Here is a 19,631-nt window from a genome sequence, read left to right as displayed (position 1 = left end):
TGCCATTGCAAAAAATCCGGTGTTGCATGGAAAGACTAAGCATATAAAGGTTAAGTTCCACGCTATAAGGGAAGTAGAAAAAGAGAAAGAAGTAAGCCTAGTACACTGTGCAACAGAAGATCAAGCAGCATATATTTTTACCAAGTCCTTGCCGAAAGGCAAATTTGAAGAACTAAGGAAAATGTTGGGGATGAATAAAATCCTTAAGAAGAAGTGTTCGACGTAAGGATTTCATTTTGTAATAGAAATCTATTTGAAATAAAGCTCCAAACAGAGAGGTGGCAGAATACATATAGAAAACTGACATATATGCGGTTTAGGATTGTTTTTAAATTCTGTGTTTGAAGTTCGTTTTTGGTTAAAATTCGAATTATGTTTTTTGAATAGGACTCTAATTTAATTATGTGTTTAAATATCACTTTAAATCAATCAATAAAAGATAGTTCACTCCTCTAAAAAATTTATGTAGTTTAAGAGAAACAAGAAAACAGAGAACTCCGCATACACATACTCTGTTTTCTTACCCTCTCTTTCTCTAAACTCTCTCTCTAAAATTACAGTAAAAAATTGTGATAGTTTGTTGATTAAAAATCTACATTTTCACTTCTATAGTTCTGCAGTCACCTTCACATTTTCGGCAGCTTCAAGTCTCTAAAGTCGATGCAGGTGTTCCTTATCCTTTACAAACATTTCTTTATCATTGTTCTCCTCTTTTTTCTTCACATTAAATGAATTTTTTTGGCTAATGTGTCTACTAGTTCAGAGCCAACTACTTATAAACAAGCATGCAGTGATGTGAATTGGGTAAATGCCATGAACACTGAACTAGAGGCATTAGAAAAGAATGACACATGGGAAATAACAACTCTCCCACCTGGCAAGAAGCCCATTGGTTCTAAGTGGGTTTACAAAATCAAGTACCTGCATGATGGAACTATTGACAGTTACAAAACGATGCCCATTGCAAAACAATGGAGTATACATCATATTGATAGAAATAACGCCTTTCTTCATGGCACCTTAAATGAAGAAGTCTACTTAGTTTCTCCTCAAGGCTATTTGAAAGCTAAAGATGGTCAAGTGTGCCAGCTTAAGAAGTCCCTTTATGGCCCGAAACGGGCTAGCCCTGAATCGAATAGAGCATTTACTTCTCATTTGCATGCTTTTGGATTTCATCAATCTACTCATGATACTTGTTTATTTATTAAAGCTACTGATCATGGTTTTCTGGCCCTTATTGTCTACGTTGATGATGTTTTGATCACCAACACAAATGAATCTGATATTCTTTCAGCTAAGAATTATTTTCATCAGCAGTTCACCACAAGAGATCTTGGCTTTGCAAAATATTTCTTAAAATGTTGAGATGGCACGTTCCTCTACTAGCACATGTCTCACTCAGAGGAAATATATTTTGGACATTCTCAAAGATATGGAGCTGCTTGGTACTAAACCAGCTGTGACTCCTCTTCCACCAGGTTAAAAGCTGGCTGCTGGAGTTGGAAAATGGTTTCATGATCCAGAGACATACAGGAGATTGATTGGCAGGTTACTTTATCTCAACATGACACGTCCTTATCTTAGCTTGTCTATGCAACAACTAAGTAAGTTCATGAGTAATTCCATGCAACAGCATTGGCATGCAGCCATTCACGTGCTATGTTATCTCAAGCATCATCCATCCACAGGTCTCTTCTTCTCTTCCAATAATGATTTCCAGGTTACTGCTTTCTGTGATGCAGACTGGACAACTTGTTCAGACACCAGAAAATCTGTTATAAGCTATTGTATTTTCATTGGCTCATCTTTAGTCTCTTGGAAGTCTGAAAAACAGAACACAATTTCAAGTTCCAGCTGAAGCTGAATACCGTAGTATAGCTGCCACAGTTTGCGAGTTTCAGTGGATTTCTTATATTTTGGGTGATTTCGGTCAGCAATTCTCACTCCCCATCTTATTATTTTGTGACAACCAGGCAGGACACTCCACATAGCCGCCAACCCTATATTTCATGAACGCACGAAACATCTCGACATTGACTGTCATTTGGTACGTCAGCAGTTTCAGAAGAGTTTTATTTCTCTTCAATACGTTTCACCAAATCACTCTCTTCTCCTCAATTTAATTCATTGGTTTCTATGTTAGGGTTGTTTATGTTTACTATTTCTGTTATTTGTTTATTCGCTGCTGTTTTGTTATTCTAGTGATACGGTGTGTAGTGTTTGTTTGTTAGTAACTGTTGTTTGTTATACGTTTCTCTTGCTCTTTTCCTCATGAGCAGATTTCACGCTCCTCTATATATTGGGAGCTCTATATTTCTTTAGTGAGAGAAAATAACAATAATAAAAATTTCTCTGCCATTTTTTTCTAGATCTGCTCTTGAGCACAGAGAGGGAGAGAGAGAGAGAGAGAGAGAATGTGTGTGTCTTCCACCTAAATGGAGGAGAAAAATTGAGAAAGTAGATGGTCGGAAACGGGACAAAAGACAGAGTTTAGAGATAAAAAGAGAACATTTGAGATTAGTCTTCAAAAAAAAAAAAACATTGATGATGAAAACTTATAAATGGAGAACTTAAATACAAAAATGGTGGATAAATCTATCACTAAAATGTCACCATGGAAAGCCAAAAAAGCCGTCGGTTAGAAGGGATTCTTTCCGTGGGAACCCCCAATAGAGAGAGAAAGATGAAGAGTCGGATTAGTTCACTACATTGAAAGATACAGTTCAACGCCTCTCCTCTTTGATCGTGACAGGTGTCCTTTTGGAACTCCTTAGATGTTAAAAGGTAGCCCGAATTAATTCAGGTGGGAGAATTGCATGTGCGACTTAAAACCCTCATGGGTTTTGCTTCCTTACGGCCGGTTCCATCCTTGGCACTCTACTCACTTTTTTTTTTTTTTTAATTCTTTGCCGTTGATTAAATTGTCTTCTTCGTGCACCCGCCGTGATCTCCTACACTCCTGCTAATTTTTGTGTGTGTTTGCAACTAGTCACGATCTTCCTCTTCATCACATGTTTCCACTGCCATGACTATTTGTCTTTATATTAATACATTAAAAAGTATTTTTTTCTGTATCGATTGCAAAGATTACTTCTCATTTCTAAATGATTTGGACCCTTTATGGATGATGCTTCTTAGAAGTTTCGAATTTTGGAGAAATTTTTAGTGATAAGAACACTTCTTTTGGATTGTAGAATTTTGGATGGTTGATGACATTTACTTCTTATTCTTGACACAAAGCCAACTCAAATGTTTGATCAAGGTGCGCGCGCCCTGTGCATCATCACTGTCGATCTAAGTTTTTTCTTCAGACCACTAATAAAAACTGGAGATAGAATATTTTTCAAGAAGTCCAAAGCTTTTAGTTAATAATATAAATCTTATTTTTAAAAAAATTTTCTTAATACCGAAGGACATATCTTCTTGAATCAATTTGTTAAATTTCTCCACAATGTCTATTCAAACTAATCCTCTAAATCTTCTATACAATTTTACGTCAACTATTTATCATTTAAATATATCATCGTCATTTGTTAATTCATAAAACCAAAGTTCACCCTATCTCTAGAATACATGGAAATGGTTTCCATTTCATTTTCTTATAGAATGTTAAAATATTTGTTACATATTCTAGTTAGAGGATTTTCTCATTAAATACCAAAATTTCAATTTTCGAGTAGGGTTTCCTATTGGGTTACCCCTTTAATATGAACCTTTCATGTTTTGAAAAGACTTATTACTCTATATTTTTTACTTCACGTTTTCTAAAACCTATAGCCTAATAAAGTTTTATTTTACTTCATAGTGATGTGCGTTGATGGAGAACGACTAGAATCATGAAGGGTATTCAGCATGAAGCCTGTGATTATCTTCTTAAGTCCATAAGAATGAAAGAACTCCATAATATATGGCAACATGTCTTTAGAAAGAAGATGCGTAAGGTTAGAGACATTGAAAGTCTTGAAGGCATAGATAATATAGGAATATCAAGAAATGACCCATTTGCTTATTACAGAAGATATGACTTTGATAAAGAAAAAAAAAGGATGTTGAAAATATGCATGAGAAAAAGGACTTAATTGATCATTCTTCTACGAAGAAAGCTAGAATAGTTTTTCCAGTTGAACTTTATTAGAATTTCTTTAAAGTAGTAAATCAGATTGGAATTGATAGTAAGTGATACAGAATCTAAGATTAATCAATGTGATAAAAACTCATACATATAATTTAATTTAAAAACTTAATCCCTAAACAAACACTCCTTACTTAATCTACAATCAACATACAATTAAGAACTAAGATAATTGCAAAAAGTAATAAAAATTAATAAAACGCCATAAGAGTTATCGTAATAAATTGAATAAATTCCTCAACAAAAAAGTTTAAAAACATATGAAAGAGCACTAAAAAAGCCAAAGTATAAGCTTGAAAACTAGATATTTTATTGATAAAAACTTGAATGATTACAACCAAAGGTGTTTGGCCTTTTTATAGTCATAAATCTTAGAATTACAATTGTAACAGCCCCGGAAATTTAAAATGGAATGTATATTAAAAATATCAAATGCGGAAGTGAAGTCAAAAATTCGATTAACATCCCTTACACTAAAACCAAAAACGTGTTCACAATATAAAAGATCAAACTATCTAAAAAATAAACTTGAAAGTAAAAGCTACGAATATGACTATGGAGTCTTTAGGCGTCCCCTTCGTCGTCCTCCTGCGGAACCGGCTCGGGAACAATGTCTTCCTGATCTGAAATGATTAAATAAAGAATGAGCTACACTAGCCCAGTAAAGACATCACGATATCTCACCGTCATGGAGGTAAAGGTGGGTAGAAAACACAAAAAGACCAATGGAGCATAATTTACAACAAAACTTTTTATCAATAATAAAACCTTTACCATTCACTTACCTCGGTGAAATTCATAAGACAATATACGAAAGCAATAACATCATCATCATTATGAAATCATATATAACTGTATAACATAATACTTATCAAGCCTTTTGTAATTCAATCATTACACAACATATTTTCCTCTTTTACCAGCCCACTAGTATCCATGGGGATCCATAGGGGTCCCGCTACCCGTTAACCCTTAACACTTGAAATCATATTCCAGGGCCGTCCCCATACCCCGTCCGGTATGGGCGCCAAAACTATAAACCTCATTACCTCGTCCGGTATGAGGGTGAAACGGGCCGTCCCCATACCCCGTCCTGTATGGGCGCCAAAACACATAAGATCTCAATACCACGTCCGGTATGGGAGACCACAATCCCGGTAGGGTTTCCTACAGACCCGGTCCGTCCACCATCTCCCAGGATATCTAGTCAGGCTGACCACATTATACAATTACCCATTTACATAATCTATCATTCTCTTTTCCCTCAGTCAGCATCATCAATCCACATACAAATAAGCAAAACAGTAATTTATGCCAAACAGACAACATCCAGCATCGATATCCTAGTTATTCAATCCATAATCAATAAAACAGTACAATATGCACACAAAACTATAAAATGAAAACATCAAACCTCATACTGCATTTAAAACTGTAAAACAGGTCAAATAACAGTTAACCGACAAACACACTAGACTCGGGCTCCATTAGCGACCTTAAGCAATTTCACACATTCGTTGATTCGTGAAATACCGTTTTATCATTTATTGAACTTTAAAACCGTGATAGGAAATAGGGTGATGGGTCCTTACACGTTTCGGGGTCCGAACACGGCTTCACAGTGCGCCTACAGGCTGTCCCTAATTTTCCCTGAATTTTTTCCAGGGAACTGAAACGCACTACTGGTACCTGCACGTGTTCCAAAAAATTCCAAATTAGGCCCAGGGCCCCTTTCGGCCAATATCGCATTTCCGGCACGGCTGCTCCGCCGTGCTCCGGCGACGGCACCGCCGCAAGCGGCGGCGATTCGACCACACTTGCATCGATTCTTGCGATTAAACAACTTTAGGGCCCTTGGGGGGCCAAAAAATTACGGAAAACCGAAGCTTACCGGCGGCGGTGCTCTCGGGTGCGGCGGCTCTCCGGTGAAGTTCGTGTTTTGGTGATTCGGCTCCGATCAACTTGTAGAGAAAAGAATGGTGGTCACGGTGATATAAAAATTGCATTAAACGGAGGCCGGGAAGGGCCTCATCGGAGGCAAAAACCGAGGAGGGGCACGGCGGCGCTGCTGGGCTTCGGCCGTGTTTTCTGGCCGTTTGGCCGGGAATTTGGCTCCGATTTGGCTACAGGAGAAATCAGCGTGGAAAAACGAGTCGGGGGTATGACATTTACCTCGATCGGCGGTCGAAAATCCCTCCGGTGCGGCGGCGGGTGGTGGCGGCCGGCTTCTGGTTCGTCTTCTCCGGCGAGGGCAGGCGGCTAGGGTTTTGTGGTCTGGTGTGGGGGTCTTATTTATACCCTTTTGCCTTTTGATCTCAGCTGTCCATTTTAATTTAATCTGGGCCGTCCGTTTTTGATTGAATGTGGGTCGTCCTTGCGATTGCATCTGGGCCGTCCGATCGCGCATACGCGGATCGCCAACATGGCCCGTCCCGGATCGACGTGGTCTTGCCACGTGGCAGTCCCGGTTGGCCGAGACTGCTGACTGGGTCTGCTGACGTGGCTGCTGACGTGCCCCCCCCCCCCCCCCCCCTTTTTTTTTTTTTTTTCTCTTCTTCTTCAATTTCCCGGGCGCTACAACAATAGGAATAAAAAACTAAATTGATGCGGAGCCCAAGATCAATCCAAAACTCACACAATACTCATGAAACATTAAAGACTTAAATCTTAATAAACTCTCCCTATCTAACGAGTTGTTAATAAAGTGATATGAATTAAAATAATTGAGAAATTAAAATAATTAGAAAAAAGCCACAAGTACACTTGATAAATTGATCTAATTTCTTACTTGACGAGAAGGTCAAATATACCTCATTAGTCGAAAATAACTTTATAATTTTATTATCTCAAATACGAAGAATTATAGTAAAGAATTAAAGACCTATTTATAGAGTATGTCATGTATGATATAAGAAAATAAATATTCTAAATCAATTATAGAAATTATAAGAAAAATTAACTTTTTGTCTTGAATTAGAAAAATAATAAAAATTAAGAAAATTTTGATTGAATATGCTAGATACAATCTTCTTTTTTGGAAACTTTATAAATGGAAATATCTTAATTGATTGTAGAAGAATTAGGGGTAGAATAAATGAAAGTTTAGGGCTAGCAATTAAATGAGCATTATGGCCACCTAAATATTTCATTTTTGTGCTAGGATTTGATTCTTTAAAGATTCTTTTCTTTTCTTAAGATACATTGTGATTTTAAGAGATATTTTTCCCTTTGGCCGATTCTCCCTCTTAAAGGAGAAGATTTCCTATAGGATTAGTAAAGAAAATCCTAGGGAAATTTTTTTTTTAATGACGTAGAATATCTCTCTTTTATGGTCGGATTCTCTTGTCTTTTCTTACCTGATTCCCTCTTCCGCTTGTATTGAATTGTAGGGACCATTATACCCTTAGGTTAATAGACTTGTTTTATTCTCTTGAGCTTCTTCACTTGATCCATATCCATCCTTATCATTGATCCATTCTTTGATGAAAAGTTTCCATCCTTATCATTGATCCATTCTTTGATGAAAAGTTGAAGGGTTTGTTATAGTATTTTTACACTCCCTTTTGTGATGGATCCACTTACCATGTTGATATTTTTTCCAAATGACCCAAATCTATTCAAGTTGTGCAAATCTCCCATGAGTCTTCCTTGTCTACCATCCTCTCCATTAGGTTGGGTTTTGCTGTGAATTGATTTCTTTTTATTGTTTTTGGATAAAAAAATAAATTTTATTTATTACTTTTTATGTTGTTACACTTAGATATTTATAAAATTTTTAACATACTAATAAAGAAATTCTTATTTTTCTAAAATTTTAATTACATGAAATTATTATTATAGTAGAATTCTAATAACATTATCTCAACTGATTAAATAATAAACTAATAAAATATCATAGTCAATACCTCTCTTTAAGTTGGTGCATCGATATCACACATACTCAACTTGTAAACCAAGTTGTAAACTAGCGATGAAGGTGCGTGGAAGAGCTAGAGAAAAGATAAGAAAAAGCTAGTTGGATTAGTTCGCGCGTGGAGAAACAATATCAGTGCTAGAACACGAAACCAAAGGTGGATACAAGCAAAAGATATGGAAAAAGGGACAGAAAAAGGATGGTCAAAGCAGCTCGCGTGTAGAGAAGCCGGATAAGTGCCAATTTGTGAAACCAGAGGCAAACACGCACCGAGGAGCTGAAAAAGAATAAAAAAAAAGGCTTTTTGTAGTGGCTCGCGTGTGAAGAGGCCGAATTGCAAGGCCAGAGGCGAGCATACGGGGAAGAGCAAAAAAAAAAGGACGAGAAAAGATTGGATGAAGTGGCTCGGGCATAGAAAAGTTGGATCAACACCGGTTCGTAAAGCGTCCAAATATGTGTCAGCGGCAACCCACAAACGCAATAAAAAGGGTAGCTGAAAAGGAAGTGATAACTAGATATGCGCAGGGGCGGCAGCAAAATTGTGTGAATAAAATAAATCCAGTCGGTGCCTAACCAGATCTGAGTCGCACGCGGAGGAAGTCTGGTTCTTGCACAACACAGTCGGATCTGTTGCTCCCCTACGCGTCTGACATTAAAGGCCATAAGAGGAGTTGCACATGGTTGGAAAAGAAGATCCATGGCAGCTAGGCTACAGAAAAAGTTAAATCTAAGCGGTTTTGGTGTGATTTTCACCAGATTCGCATCAGATATGAACCCACCGGCAATTTTTATGATGATTTCGATGAAATAGTGGTGGAATGTGGTAGCCAAAAATTGCGCATGTGGCGGCCAGCAACTGCGCATGCGGAGGCAGTTGTAGATAACGGTAATATGAGTCGAGAGGTAGGCCGGCAGTGAGGCTGCAACTCAGTTTAAGGTGGTGGTAAGATTAGATCTGAATAAGTGAGTTCCAAATCATTTTATTTTTCTATTTTAGGATTTGAAAAAAAATTAAAATGGGACCCTAAAATAATTTTATTTTAATTATGATACTATGTTGACTTTGGAAAAAAAATATAAATTTTATTTATCACCCTTTATCTTATTATATTTGGAGTATTTATAACAATTAATTTCTAATCAATTGATAAAGAAATTTTTGTTCTATTAGAATTCTAATTATATGAGATTACTATTCTAATAAATTATAATTATATTATCTCAACTGATAAAATAATAAAATAATTAAATAATTAAATATCATAGTCAACACTCTTGGTCGTCAATTTCTTCATAGACCATACTCATATAAAAAATTCTAGTAGTACTCATCTTAAAAATCCTATCTTAAACTCTAATAAAATAAATTAAAAACTCATAAATTAAAATGAGTTAAAACTCTTCTCATTAGAATGATGTCTTTAATAATCAAAGAATGTGGTCGATTGTAGCTTGCATTATCTTGATCGGATTTGATCTCTTTTAATCAATAATTTTCAATGCACAAGTTGTATTGAAGATGGATTAAATTCCAGCCATGTTTGAGTAGAAAAAAGGCTCTTTTTCCTCGTGGGAATCGACCATGAGCAGAAAACATTATCCTTTTGAGCTTTCACTTGTCAACTATAGTTCGAACACCTTAATATGAATTTATGGACAGAAAGCTGATTAGGACTCTTAATTTTGGAGAGGAAAATCAACTTGGAAAGGGAAAAAAAGAGGCAGAAAATCTCTCTTGGGAGAGAATGTCCCTCTTGGGTGGAACTCTTTTCCATGCATACCTCTCGACCATGTGTCCCTAATTTGAAGGTCCTCTCCTAGCCAGCTTCTTCTTAACCAAATTGGCTATGTTTTCTCCCCTTATAGGCTTTCAAATGTGGTTCAAGCCTTTAGCCTTCATGTATCCACTCTTAAGTAAAAGTTTTGAAGGCTTTCTTCAGTTCTTTGGTTTCAAGCCCTTCATATGTTGTGTCTAGTCTTTCATATGGACTTTTTCCATGGTTAAAACATCTTGGCCTTGTTTTGAACAATCTATGAGGCCGTGATCTCCACTTATACAGTCCAACCCGCCTTGTTTTTTTATTAAACAATCCAAACTGTATCCCACAAAGCTTGGATGATCCTACCACAACACTCATTTTTTATGGTACTTAACTCGTGGCCTTTCATGCTCATGAGGCCTTACGATTCATCTTAGATTGTGTCTTACTCTTCCTTAAGGTGGTCATAAGTTTTTGGCATCAACTGGCCATGTTTTTCCTTGAACCCATAAGCTAGCAAGCTCATATGTATATGCACTCGTGTGGTCGTGAGGCTTCAAGTGATCTTGAGTTTTTTTGTGACATAATATTGATTTGCCCCCTTTACTTGTATCACCCCCCACCTTCTTTAAAATAATTATTTCTCAAATCAGTTCCTTTTCATGTGGTGGTTTTTCTAACTTTGACTTCTACAATAGAGAAATAAGAACACTAGAAAAAAAAAATTAGGGTTAGACAGAGTCTCTTTTCTTTCTTCCACTAAGGGGTTGTCATCAACTTTATTCTCTCTCGTGGCATCAATTTCCATTTCTCCTGCAGCATCAATTTTCTTCTCTCCCACGACATCATTTTTCTCTTCTCTCGTGGCATTATTTTCCTCTTTTCCTGTAATATCAATCTTCTTTGTTCCTCTTGCATATTCCTACTGCGGTATTAATCTCTTATTTTTTCGCGACATTTTTCTCCTTTTCTCCCGTGACTTTATGTTCTTCCTTTCAATTATATTGTATTTCCTCCAAATAATCACATAAATGGTCCTTCTCCGCTAGGATTCGACTTTTGGCTCTTGATAAATTAGGAGTTTGTTGTTTTTATTTCCTTAAGATTACTTATGAGATCTTCCATCTTCCAATTAAGCTTTGCAACCTTTTTTAGGAAATCTTCTATTAAGAATCTTAGATCATCATATAAAGATATTGTGAAAACATGCAAGGAAAGGTTAGAAAATAACACTCCCTCGTGTTTCATTCACTCTCAATCTTTTTTCCTCAAGTTAAGTATCATAATTGATTTCGCTTGAACCAAGAGAATCAAGCTTCACTTTAGGAGACTTTAAGGAATCATAGGAAAGAAAATTGCAACACAAATCTAGAAGTAATGGAAGGTAAATACACATATGAATATGTTGTGTGTTTATGTATGATATTAAATAACTAAAATATAATTAGCTATTTAATGATGTAATAAAACAAAAATTTCAAAAAAACTTAGAATGTAAGAAAGACAATATGGATATGAATTTTTTTGTTTTTATTTTTATTATAGGATGAGTATGGATAAAAGAGTTGATGCAAGATATGTTAACTAGATGAAGGATAACAACTATGCAAATATATATATACATATATATGCAAGATATTAAGATCTATTTAAAGTTTAAGCTTTGATACCAAATGATACAGAATTCAAGATTAATCAATGTAATAAAAAACTGACATATATAATTTAGCCCAAAAACTTAACCCCTAAACTAAATCTCCTTCTACTTAACCTACAATCAACTTGTGATCGAAAACTAATATAATTAGAAAAAGTAATAAGAATTGATAAAATGCCACAAGAATTATCTTAATAAATTGAATTAATTTCTTACTCAACGAGAAGATTAAAGAGACCTCTCAAAGAGCATTCAAAAAACCAAAAGTGTGTGATATTTTATCAATTCTTATTATTTTTTTAATTATCTTAATCATCAAACATAGGTTGATTGTGGGTTAAATAGGAAGAATTTATTTAGGTTAATTTTTTGTACTAAATTATATATATGAGTTTTTTATCATATTGGTTGATCTTGTATTCCCAATCAGTAAGAATTGTGATCCTAACATTTGATCTTCTAATCATCATCATGCATTACTAATTCCAACGTCATGTGCAGCAACATGTATTTAAATAATATAGTTTGCCTTACCATGCATTACTAATTCCAACTCATTTTTTATATGTTTTTATTGTTTTTTTGCTGAATAGACTGCCTACAAAAGCAGTGAAAAGGAAGACTCCATTTGAAGCTTGGCATGATGTTAAACCTATTTGAAAATCTCAAAATTTTTGGATGTCTTTGTTTTTCTTATATTCCACATATTGAAGGAGACAAATTTGATGAGAAGGCTGAACCTGGGATATTTATTGACTACAGTTTGGTTTCCAACTCGTACAAAATTTTTTAACAAAATTTTTCAACCTCAATCAAAGAAGATTGTGATAAGTAGAGATGTTCAATTCTTTGAATATGAGCAATGAGACTGGAATGAAGAGTCTCAAGCCAAATATCAAATCTTGCAACTAGATCCAGATGAATTAGAAGATGAACAATGAACCTTGGCCTACAGGGTGTAGAGTTTACAGATTACAACAATTTGGAGCTCTCTAGTGAAGTTCCAATCCACTTATACAATGCAACGAGGTTTGACTGTTGAGCATCTCTATGCCGAACAAAACCTGCTGATGGAGAATTATTGGTACAATGAACTTGTTTCATGCTTTTTCACATCTTTGATTAAGACAGGATTGTTGGCTATTTCAGGCAAGCAATGCAAATGAGAGTATTTAACTGGTACTAGGATGTCAATTTCCTGGTCAAGTTGGAGTTCAATGTTGGAAAATGTATATTATGATAGATCAAATGAAATAATGCTTCTTTTTTCCTCCTCATTCTGGATATGCATTAGTTTGTAACAATCAGATGCAATCATGGAGCAAGTATTGGTATGAATGCACTAATCATAAGTATAAACTGAAAGCAATCATGTACTGGCTATTATCAATATAAACTGAAATATTGCTTCTTTGGCATCTTACCCTTCTAATTTTCTGCTGGGATCATAGGACTCAGGCTGACGGCGCTGGAAAGTGCAACTTAATCAGGGCCCTGGCAAAATAATTCTGATATTCAGATGCTACTTTGGGTTTATAAGCTCATGCATTCTTAAAAGGGTAGACTATTAGACATGATACTATTTTATTTGAGAAGAACTAAAGAAGGAATTTGAAGAAATTGCATAAAAGGAAGACTTGGAGAGAAATGATTTTAGATTTCCTTCATATTATTATTTGCATGCCCCTAATTACAAAATTCTCTCCTTCTATAACTAACCTTTCAATCAATATAGGCTAAAATATATGAATTTAAGCAATTAAAACTTATTATTTGCCATTTTCTACTTTCTGATTCTACCTTTTTTCTGCAATTACTCAAATATAGCAGAAAAATTACTTGCCTGTTGAAAAATAATACGAAGTGCTATTTATAGAATGCCTATGATACTGAAGATACAACTTATTAAGCTTTCTATTTCATCATAAGCAAGTGCCTAAAAGCTTGCGCTATATAGATTAACTTCTCCCAAGTTAGTACAAAAGCTTCTTTCCCTTTCATTAGAGAAACAGACAACTCACTTGACTTACAGTGGTTTAGACAAAATTTAGAAAAGAAATAGAGATGAAAGGAAAGAAAATAAAAAGAGTGGTTTTAAAGAGAAACAAAACAGAAAATGCTTCTCTTGTTAGGATGACTAAAAATTTAAAAAAGGAAAGGATATTGTGATATATTAAAGTAAAATAGAAAACCTTTCTTTAAACATGTCTAGTCCTTTGCTTCCCCCACATTTTCTCTCAAAGTTTGAGAAATTGAAAATTGAAGAAGGAAAGGAGTGAATGCTCACAATCTCTCCCTTTCACTTAGATGCTAGCAATTCCTTCCTATTTTAAATAATAAAGTGGTCTTGCATCTCGTTAAATTGTGACAACGTTATCTACGATGTGCACAGCTTTTACAAGAAGCAAGCAACCGATAAGATGAACGGGTTTATTCGAATAAAAATTTGAAACTACTTGATCAACATAAAAATATAAAATTTGTACATAGGCTTATTTGAAAAAAGGCTAATTGTAAAGACTTCCAAGGTACTTTATCCATCTTTTTTTCTTTTTCCATGTACCATCTCTATTCTTCTTTTAATCTCTTCTCTTATATAACTCTCTGCCTAAAAGATAAAAGATCTAACTTCCTATGTTTAATACTGATGAATAAAGGAAATCAACTTCCATTATATACAACTTGGGTTTCTGAAACAATATTTCTCACGGTATTATTACACAAAACAAACAGGGATTCACTATTCCCACAACTACACAAATCTAAAAAATTACAACAAATAGTATTCAACACCTGAAGAGAGATTTCCCATAATTAAGTATGAGAAACAGCATTAGAAACCCAATGAAATCTTGCAAGCAAGAAAAAGCCACTTGAGGAATGCAGACAAAGACAGAATGAACCACACAAGAAAAGAAACGGATTCCTGAGACTAATCTTGTTGACATAGGATGCCGACAGTCTTTTTCCACGATGACTGATTAGTAGGCATCTGCTAAGAGATTAATAAAAAATAATAAGTTAAAATGCAATATATATAGCTTGAGAATTCAAGAAAGAAAGTTATTATCCTTACAAAAAGGATAATCATAAAGACTAAATTTGAACTAATAATACATGAGAGAATATCATTGAGAATTTAATAAAACATATATCAACTTCATTCATCATATGCTAATTAAGCAATTTGTTGCAAGGAAGTGCTATTGGTCAATGGTCTTATATCTAAAAGCTTCATGTTCTCTCACCATACTTCTATTTTGCCATTTGATTAGTTTTGAAGGAATAAAAAAAAGAAAAGAAAAGCTAAACACGGTGGAAACAGAGAATGGCATACACATTTTAGAGAAACAGAACAGGAAATGATTGTGAGATAGAAGTAGAAAAGAATTAAAGCAACAGGAAGCACTCTTGGGGGTGCTGTTGAGGACTTCCTTGCTGACTAGCATTGTGGAGTGGTTGTTGACAAAATGAAGAACCAACAAAAAATAGCAGAACCAAGAGGAAAATAAGTTGAAAGTTCTATGAAAAACACGATGACATTGTAAATTACCATATACAAGGAGTGAAGATCGCCTTAGAGGGCCAAATTAAATATAAGGATAAGTTCTTGACTAATTCAGCGCATATGAAAATATAGATGCTTTAAGAGACAAAACAGCCACGGGTAGTCCACATTTTGGAGAATGACATGCGCAGGAAATTTACATTTTGCTGTACCCTCATTGATGTGTCATGCGCAAATGAACAAATGCAGTGAGTCCCTTGACATCATTTATTTACTTGAGAAGCAACAAAACGTCACATCAAACACTTCCATCTCCTGACAATTATCAGAAATAATCAATTTGTATACAACTGAACAATTCAATGAACAAAAATACTTGTAAAATGACCACACTAATTGCCTCATTTTAATGGGAAAGAAAAGAGAAAAGCAAGGCTGAGTTGAGAAGCAGATATATATAATGGTGGAGGCAACAAGGAAATTCTTGCATTTCAAAAAAAAAAAAAAAGCAAATGGGTTTGGAGCAGCAAGGAGTGCATTTGGGATCATTCCAAGAAACCTAAGCAGCCAATATGATTGTTGACAAGACAAGGAAAATAGCACAACACTTGAAAGTATGCATGATCCTTGGAGACTTGAACCATAACAAGAATTATTATAAGAGTAAAGCAAAAGGAATTCCTGAAAAAAAATCAATCTAAGGAGAATCAGGCTGCAAAATAGTGGATGAAAGCTATTGTATAGAGATTCTCACCTGATGATTATCCATCCTCATCATTAGAACTCAGATACAATAGATGGCACGTGTTGGATGATGTAGAAATCCTCTCCTCCTTCAACTAGTTTATCTTTGAAGGCCTTTGGCATTCCCTCCATAGTTAATTGTTTCAGAGTTTTGATGAGCCTAATTGCACTGGGAAGCCTCTTCAATTTATAGCAATTATCAATCCGCAAATATTGAATAGTAGGCATAGCTCCTTCTTCCATTTTCCATTCCTCTAAGTTGTTCAGGACAAATAAGGACAGAGATGTTAGTCGAGGAAAACCTTGCCTAGAGCAAACAATTTCTGTCACATTGAAGGCATTCCATCTGAGGTCAAGATGCCTTAACTTTGGCAGCTTTTCTAGAATTGGCATTGGATCTTCTTCAAGGTCAGAGACACCTAAGATTAAGGAGGTAATTTCACGAGGGAACTGCTGGTAATCTGGTAGCTTCTCTATCCCCAGATACAGCACCAGCTTAGACAGACTATCATAACCTAAAAGCAATTGCGTCAAGTCCACTTTTGGTGGTTTTGGTTTTAAGCTGCTTTCTGTTGCGCCAAATTCAAAAGAACCTCCTAATGATAAGGACTCCAAAAGTTTTAATGAGTGACTTAATGAAGCTGGTATGATTTCCTTAGAGCCTTTGCTTATTGAACATCGATGCACTGTTAATTTTCTAAGATTTGTAAAATTGAATAGATCTCTTAAGCAGCAGATCCCCACTTGAAAATTCACAAGTGTTTGTAAGTTTTTTAAATTACCCAACTGCAGCCTTGTGGTATCGTCACATCTCTGAGGGAGATATAAATGCCTCAAGCTTTCCATCTTCCATATCACATCGGGTACATGGGCATCATATACGCGTAAATCTAAAGTTTGTAGCATCCTTAAATTTCCTAAGGATGAGGGAAACCTAGATACATTACCATCTTTTATACTCAAGAATCTCAAGTGGATGAGCTTACCAACATCTCTGGGAAAATTCCCTCCTTTTATGTCTGCTCCTTCAAGATCCAAGACTCTCAACAACTTCAAACCTTTGAAGCTTGGCTCTAATAATTTCCAATTTCTATTATCAGCTGATATGTAATTCACAATTCTATTGAAGTATAAGAGAGACCTGAGATGAGGACTTCTAATCCACCCTTGGTTAAAAACTTTTTCACCCTTGACTCGATTCACATGCACAGCAACTCGGCGAAAGTTACCAGAATATGAAGAAGATGACGTTTCACCATCTGGTCCTTGAGACTCAGGATTTACAACATGTAAGAAGCCTTCTCGCTCCGCTTTCAATAAGCAAAGATCTCTCATGAGATCATGCATCCGACAAGTAAAGATTTTTGAGCTCAGCTCGTCTCTATATTCAACCATAACCATGCTCCTCTCTACCAGTTCCTCGAGGCAGCTTTCAGCCACATCCTCCAATGTTCTTCCCTGACCCCCTCCTCTATACTGATCTGATGGAACAATTCCATCAGCTATCCAAAATTTAATCAATTTATCTACCGGTATTTCATAGTCTTCAGGAAAATGACCTAAACATAGAAAGCATTGTTTTAAATGTGGGAGCAAATCATCATAGCTCAAAGATAGAACATCAGAAACTGCGGAACGATCTTCTCCGTAACCAATGCCCTTTGTGATGTATGTTTGTATGTTCTCGGCCACCATTCTCCACTGCTTTAATGTATGTTTTGTTGCCAAAAGTCCCCCTAGCACCGTAATGGCTAAGGGCAAGCCTGCACAATGTCCAACCATTTGCTTTCCTAGCTCTTCCATCCTTTCATCAATTTTGAAGTCTGCAGAAATACTTGCAACATTAGGACCACCACAACCATAATGAGCTAGAATTCTGAATACATTTCATTTGGACAAAAAGAAAATCTTAAATGTTTTTGATATCTAGGTCGCCATATAGAATCTTGTTACTTCTGTCAACCAAATAAAAGAAATATATGCAATAAATTCGAATAAATGGAAGAATTCCTCTTGAAATGTAATATAATATTTCATGTAAGATTTTTGTTCTTCTCAAGACATATTATAATCTATTGAATTCTTAACTATTAGGTTAAACTTCTCATAAGTCTTTGTTATTAGCTTAAAAAATACTTTCTACTCCATTATTTAACGGGTAGATATATCACATGGTGATTATTTGCATATCAAGCCAGAACTAATCACTAGTCGTCAATGAAAATTATATGAAAGTTGGTGATAAAATCATTATCTAGAATATTAAAAAATAATGAAGCAAGATAATAAATAACCACCTGGAGTATCATCAACTCTCGCAAAGGCTATCTTGTGAAACAGTTCCCAGCTCTCTACATCTTTGAGGCACTTTGGTTCATGGAGGAACCCTTTGGGATCAGCATACAGAGCGAGATCTTTGTTCCGAGTGGTAAGCAGTATCTTACTCTCTGTTTTATTTGGGAAGGCTGCCTTTAGACTGTCCCAGGCTTCAATACTCCAGATGTCATCAAGTACCACCATACATTTGTTGTCTTGCAGGAACTTATGCAACTCTTCTGCCAATTGTTCATCTCTTAGTTTCAGAATTCTCTCTGCATCAGCACCAGAGGTAAGCCCTGAAAGAATTCCCTCCCAGACATCCCTCCTTCGACATTGTTGAGAAATATAAACCCATGCGAGATTATTATAATTACTCATAACTTTCTCATGGTTGTAGACTTTCTTAGCCAGAGTAGTCTTCCCCAAACCACCCATGCCAAAAATAGACATCACTCTGAAATTTTTTTCTTCATCAACCAAAACATTAACCAACTCATTAACGTTATCCTCTAACCCCACAATGTTTTCCTCAACAGTATGAGGAAACACCCTCCTCCTTTCTCTTACCTTCTCGCGTGAGGAGCCAGCTGATTCTTCTCTCTCCCTGAGCTCTTTTATGCCATAGGTCTGCAAACTCATGGTTATTGCAGAAATTCTAGACTTAATCGCCTCAATCTCAGAACCTATATCGTGCAGATTCCAGCCTTCGTTCAAAATGCAAGCAAATCTTTTCAGAATATTCCTAAAACCGCCTTGCCTTGACGATGCCACTTTGAGAACAAATGTCTCGATGACATCCTCCGCATCATAAGCGGTTTCTCTGATTTCAGCAATCCAGTTGCGAACGCTCTCACTTTCTTCTTGCCTTGCATCTGCATCTTTGAGGAAGCACCGCATTCTCTTCAACTCCGCCTGCAATTGCTCTACCTGATCCCTCACCCCAATTAAGAACTTGGCTTCTTGCAGCAGCAAGTCGCCAATCCTTTCAACAACGAAGGAGACCACAGCATCAGTCATTTTGATCTTTTCTCTCCGATATAATGACAATTGCAGCGCTCCCCCGTTCAGCAAATGGTGCGCTTCTATATCTTCCTGCTACCTTCTGAATCAAATAGGGTTGTCTGCAATTAGCAGCGTTGACTTCTGTAGGTCTTTGTTTATTCCTCTTGAAAGACTGTGAGTTTGGGTGAGGTAGAGCTATGTAGTGACAGAGTAGGCACGTTTGACCATGCTGCATACTGCCAAATTGCATGTTAGTTAACAAACTATCAATTTGGTTTTCTCCAATATTTTAAAAAAATTATATATTAAATCAAACATATAAAATTTTATAGTCAAAAGTCAACAAAATTTTTTTTTGAAAAAAAGAAAAAGATAATCATAAATAATGGTTTTCGCAGCTAACAAATTATTATAATTTTTGCTATTTGAGTAAAATAAATTAATTACTCTTATTAAGATAAAATATCATCCGGATAATGATCCATCAACCAAATAATTTTTTTTTAATATGTATTTTCATGTATTTAAATATTGGATTATTTAGTAAAAAAAAAAATTCAATTTCTTGATTATTATGTGATGATTTTTTTTATTTT

General features: G+C 35.6%; 1 protein-coding gene across 7 annotated transcripts in view; it reads right to left on the bottom strand.

Annotated features, from left to right (window-relative positions):
- The window catches only part of LOC110811631 (putative disease resistance protein At1g50180), a 46,966-nt gene extending 27,701 nt beyond the window's left edge, over positions 1 to 19,265 (bottom strand). The window contains exons 1-5 of one of the 7 annotated variants that reach the window (XR_015821750.1): positions 18,012 to 19,264; positions 15,725 to 17,537; positions 15,016 to 15,285; positions 12,887 to 12,956; positions 12,319 to 12,526 (exon numbers count right to left, since the gene is read on the bottom strand). Coding sequence is in view for 2 of the 7 variants with exons in the window: in XM_088223270.1 (XP_088079396.1) it covers positions 15,748 to 17,537; positions 18,012 to 19,050 (2,829 nt within the window). In the remaining 5 variants the exon portion in view is untranslated. Of the gene's footprint in view, positions 1 to 12,317; positions 12,957 to 14,114; positions 14,458 to 15,015; positions 15,286 to 15,724; positions 17,538 to 18,011 lie in introns of those variants that run through there. The other 6 variants (XR_015821749.1, XR_015821748.1, XR_015821747.1 and 3 more) reach the window with 6 other exon arrangements.
- Positions 19,266 to 19,631: the final 366 nt, after the last annotated feature.

This window comes from Carica papaya, chromosome 6, assembly GCF_054855325.1.
Source record: "Carica papaya isolate Zhongbai chromosome 6, ASM5485532v1, whole genome shotgun sequence".
Taxonomy (NCBI): domain Eukaryota; kingdom Viridiplantae; phylum Streptophyta; class Magnoliopsida; order Brassicales; family Caricaceae; genus Carica; species Carica papaya.
This window is presented reverse-complemented; position numbering and strand designations above follow the sequence as displayed.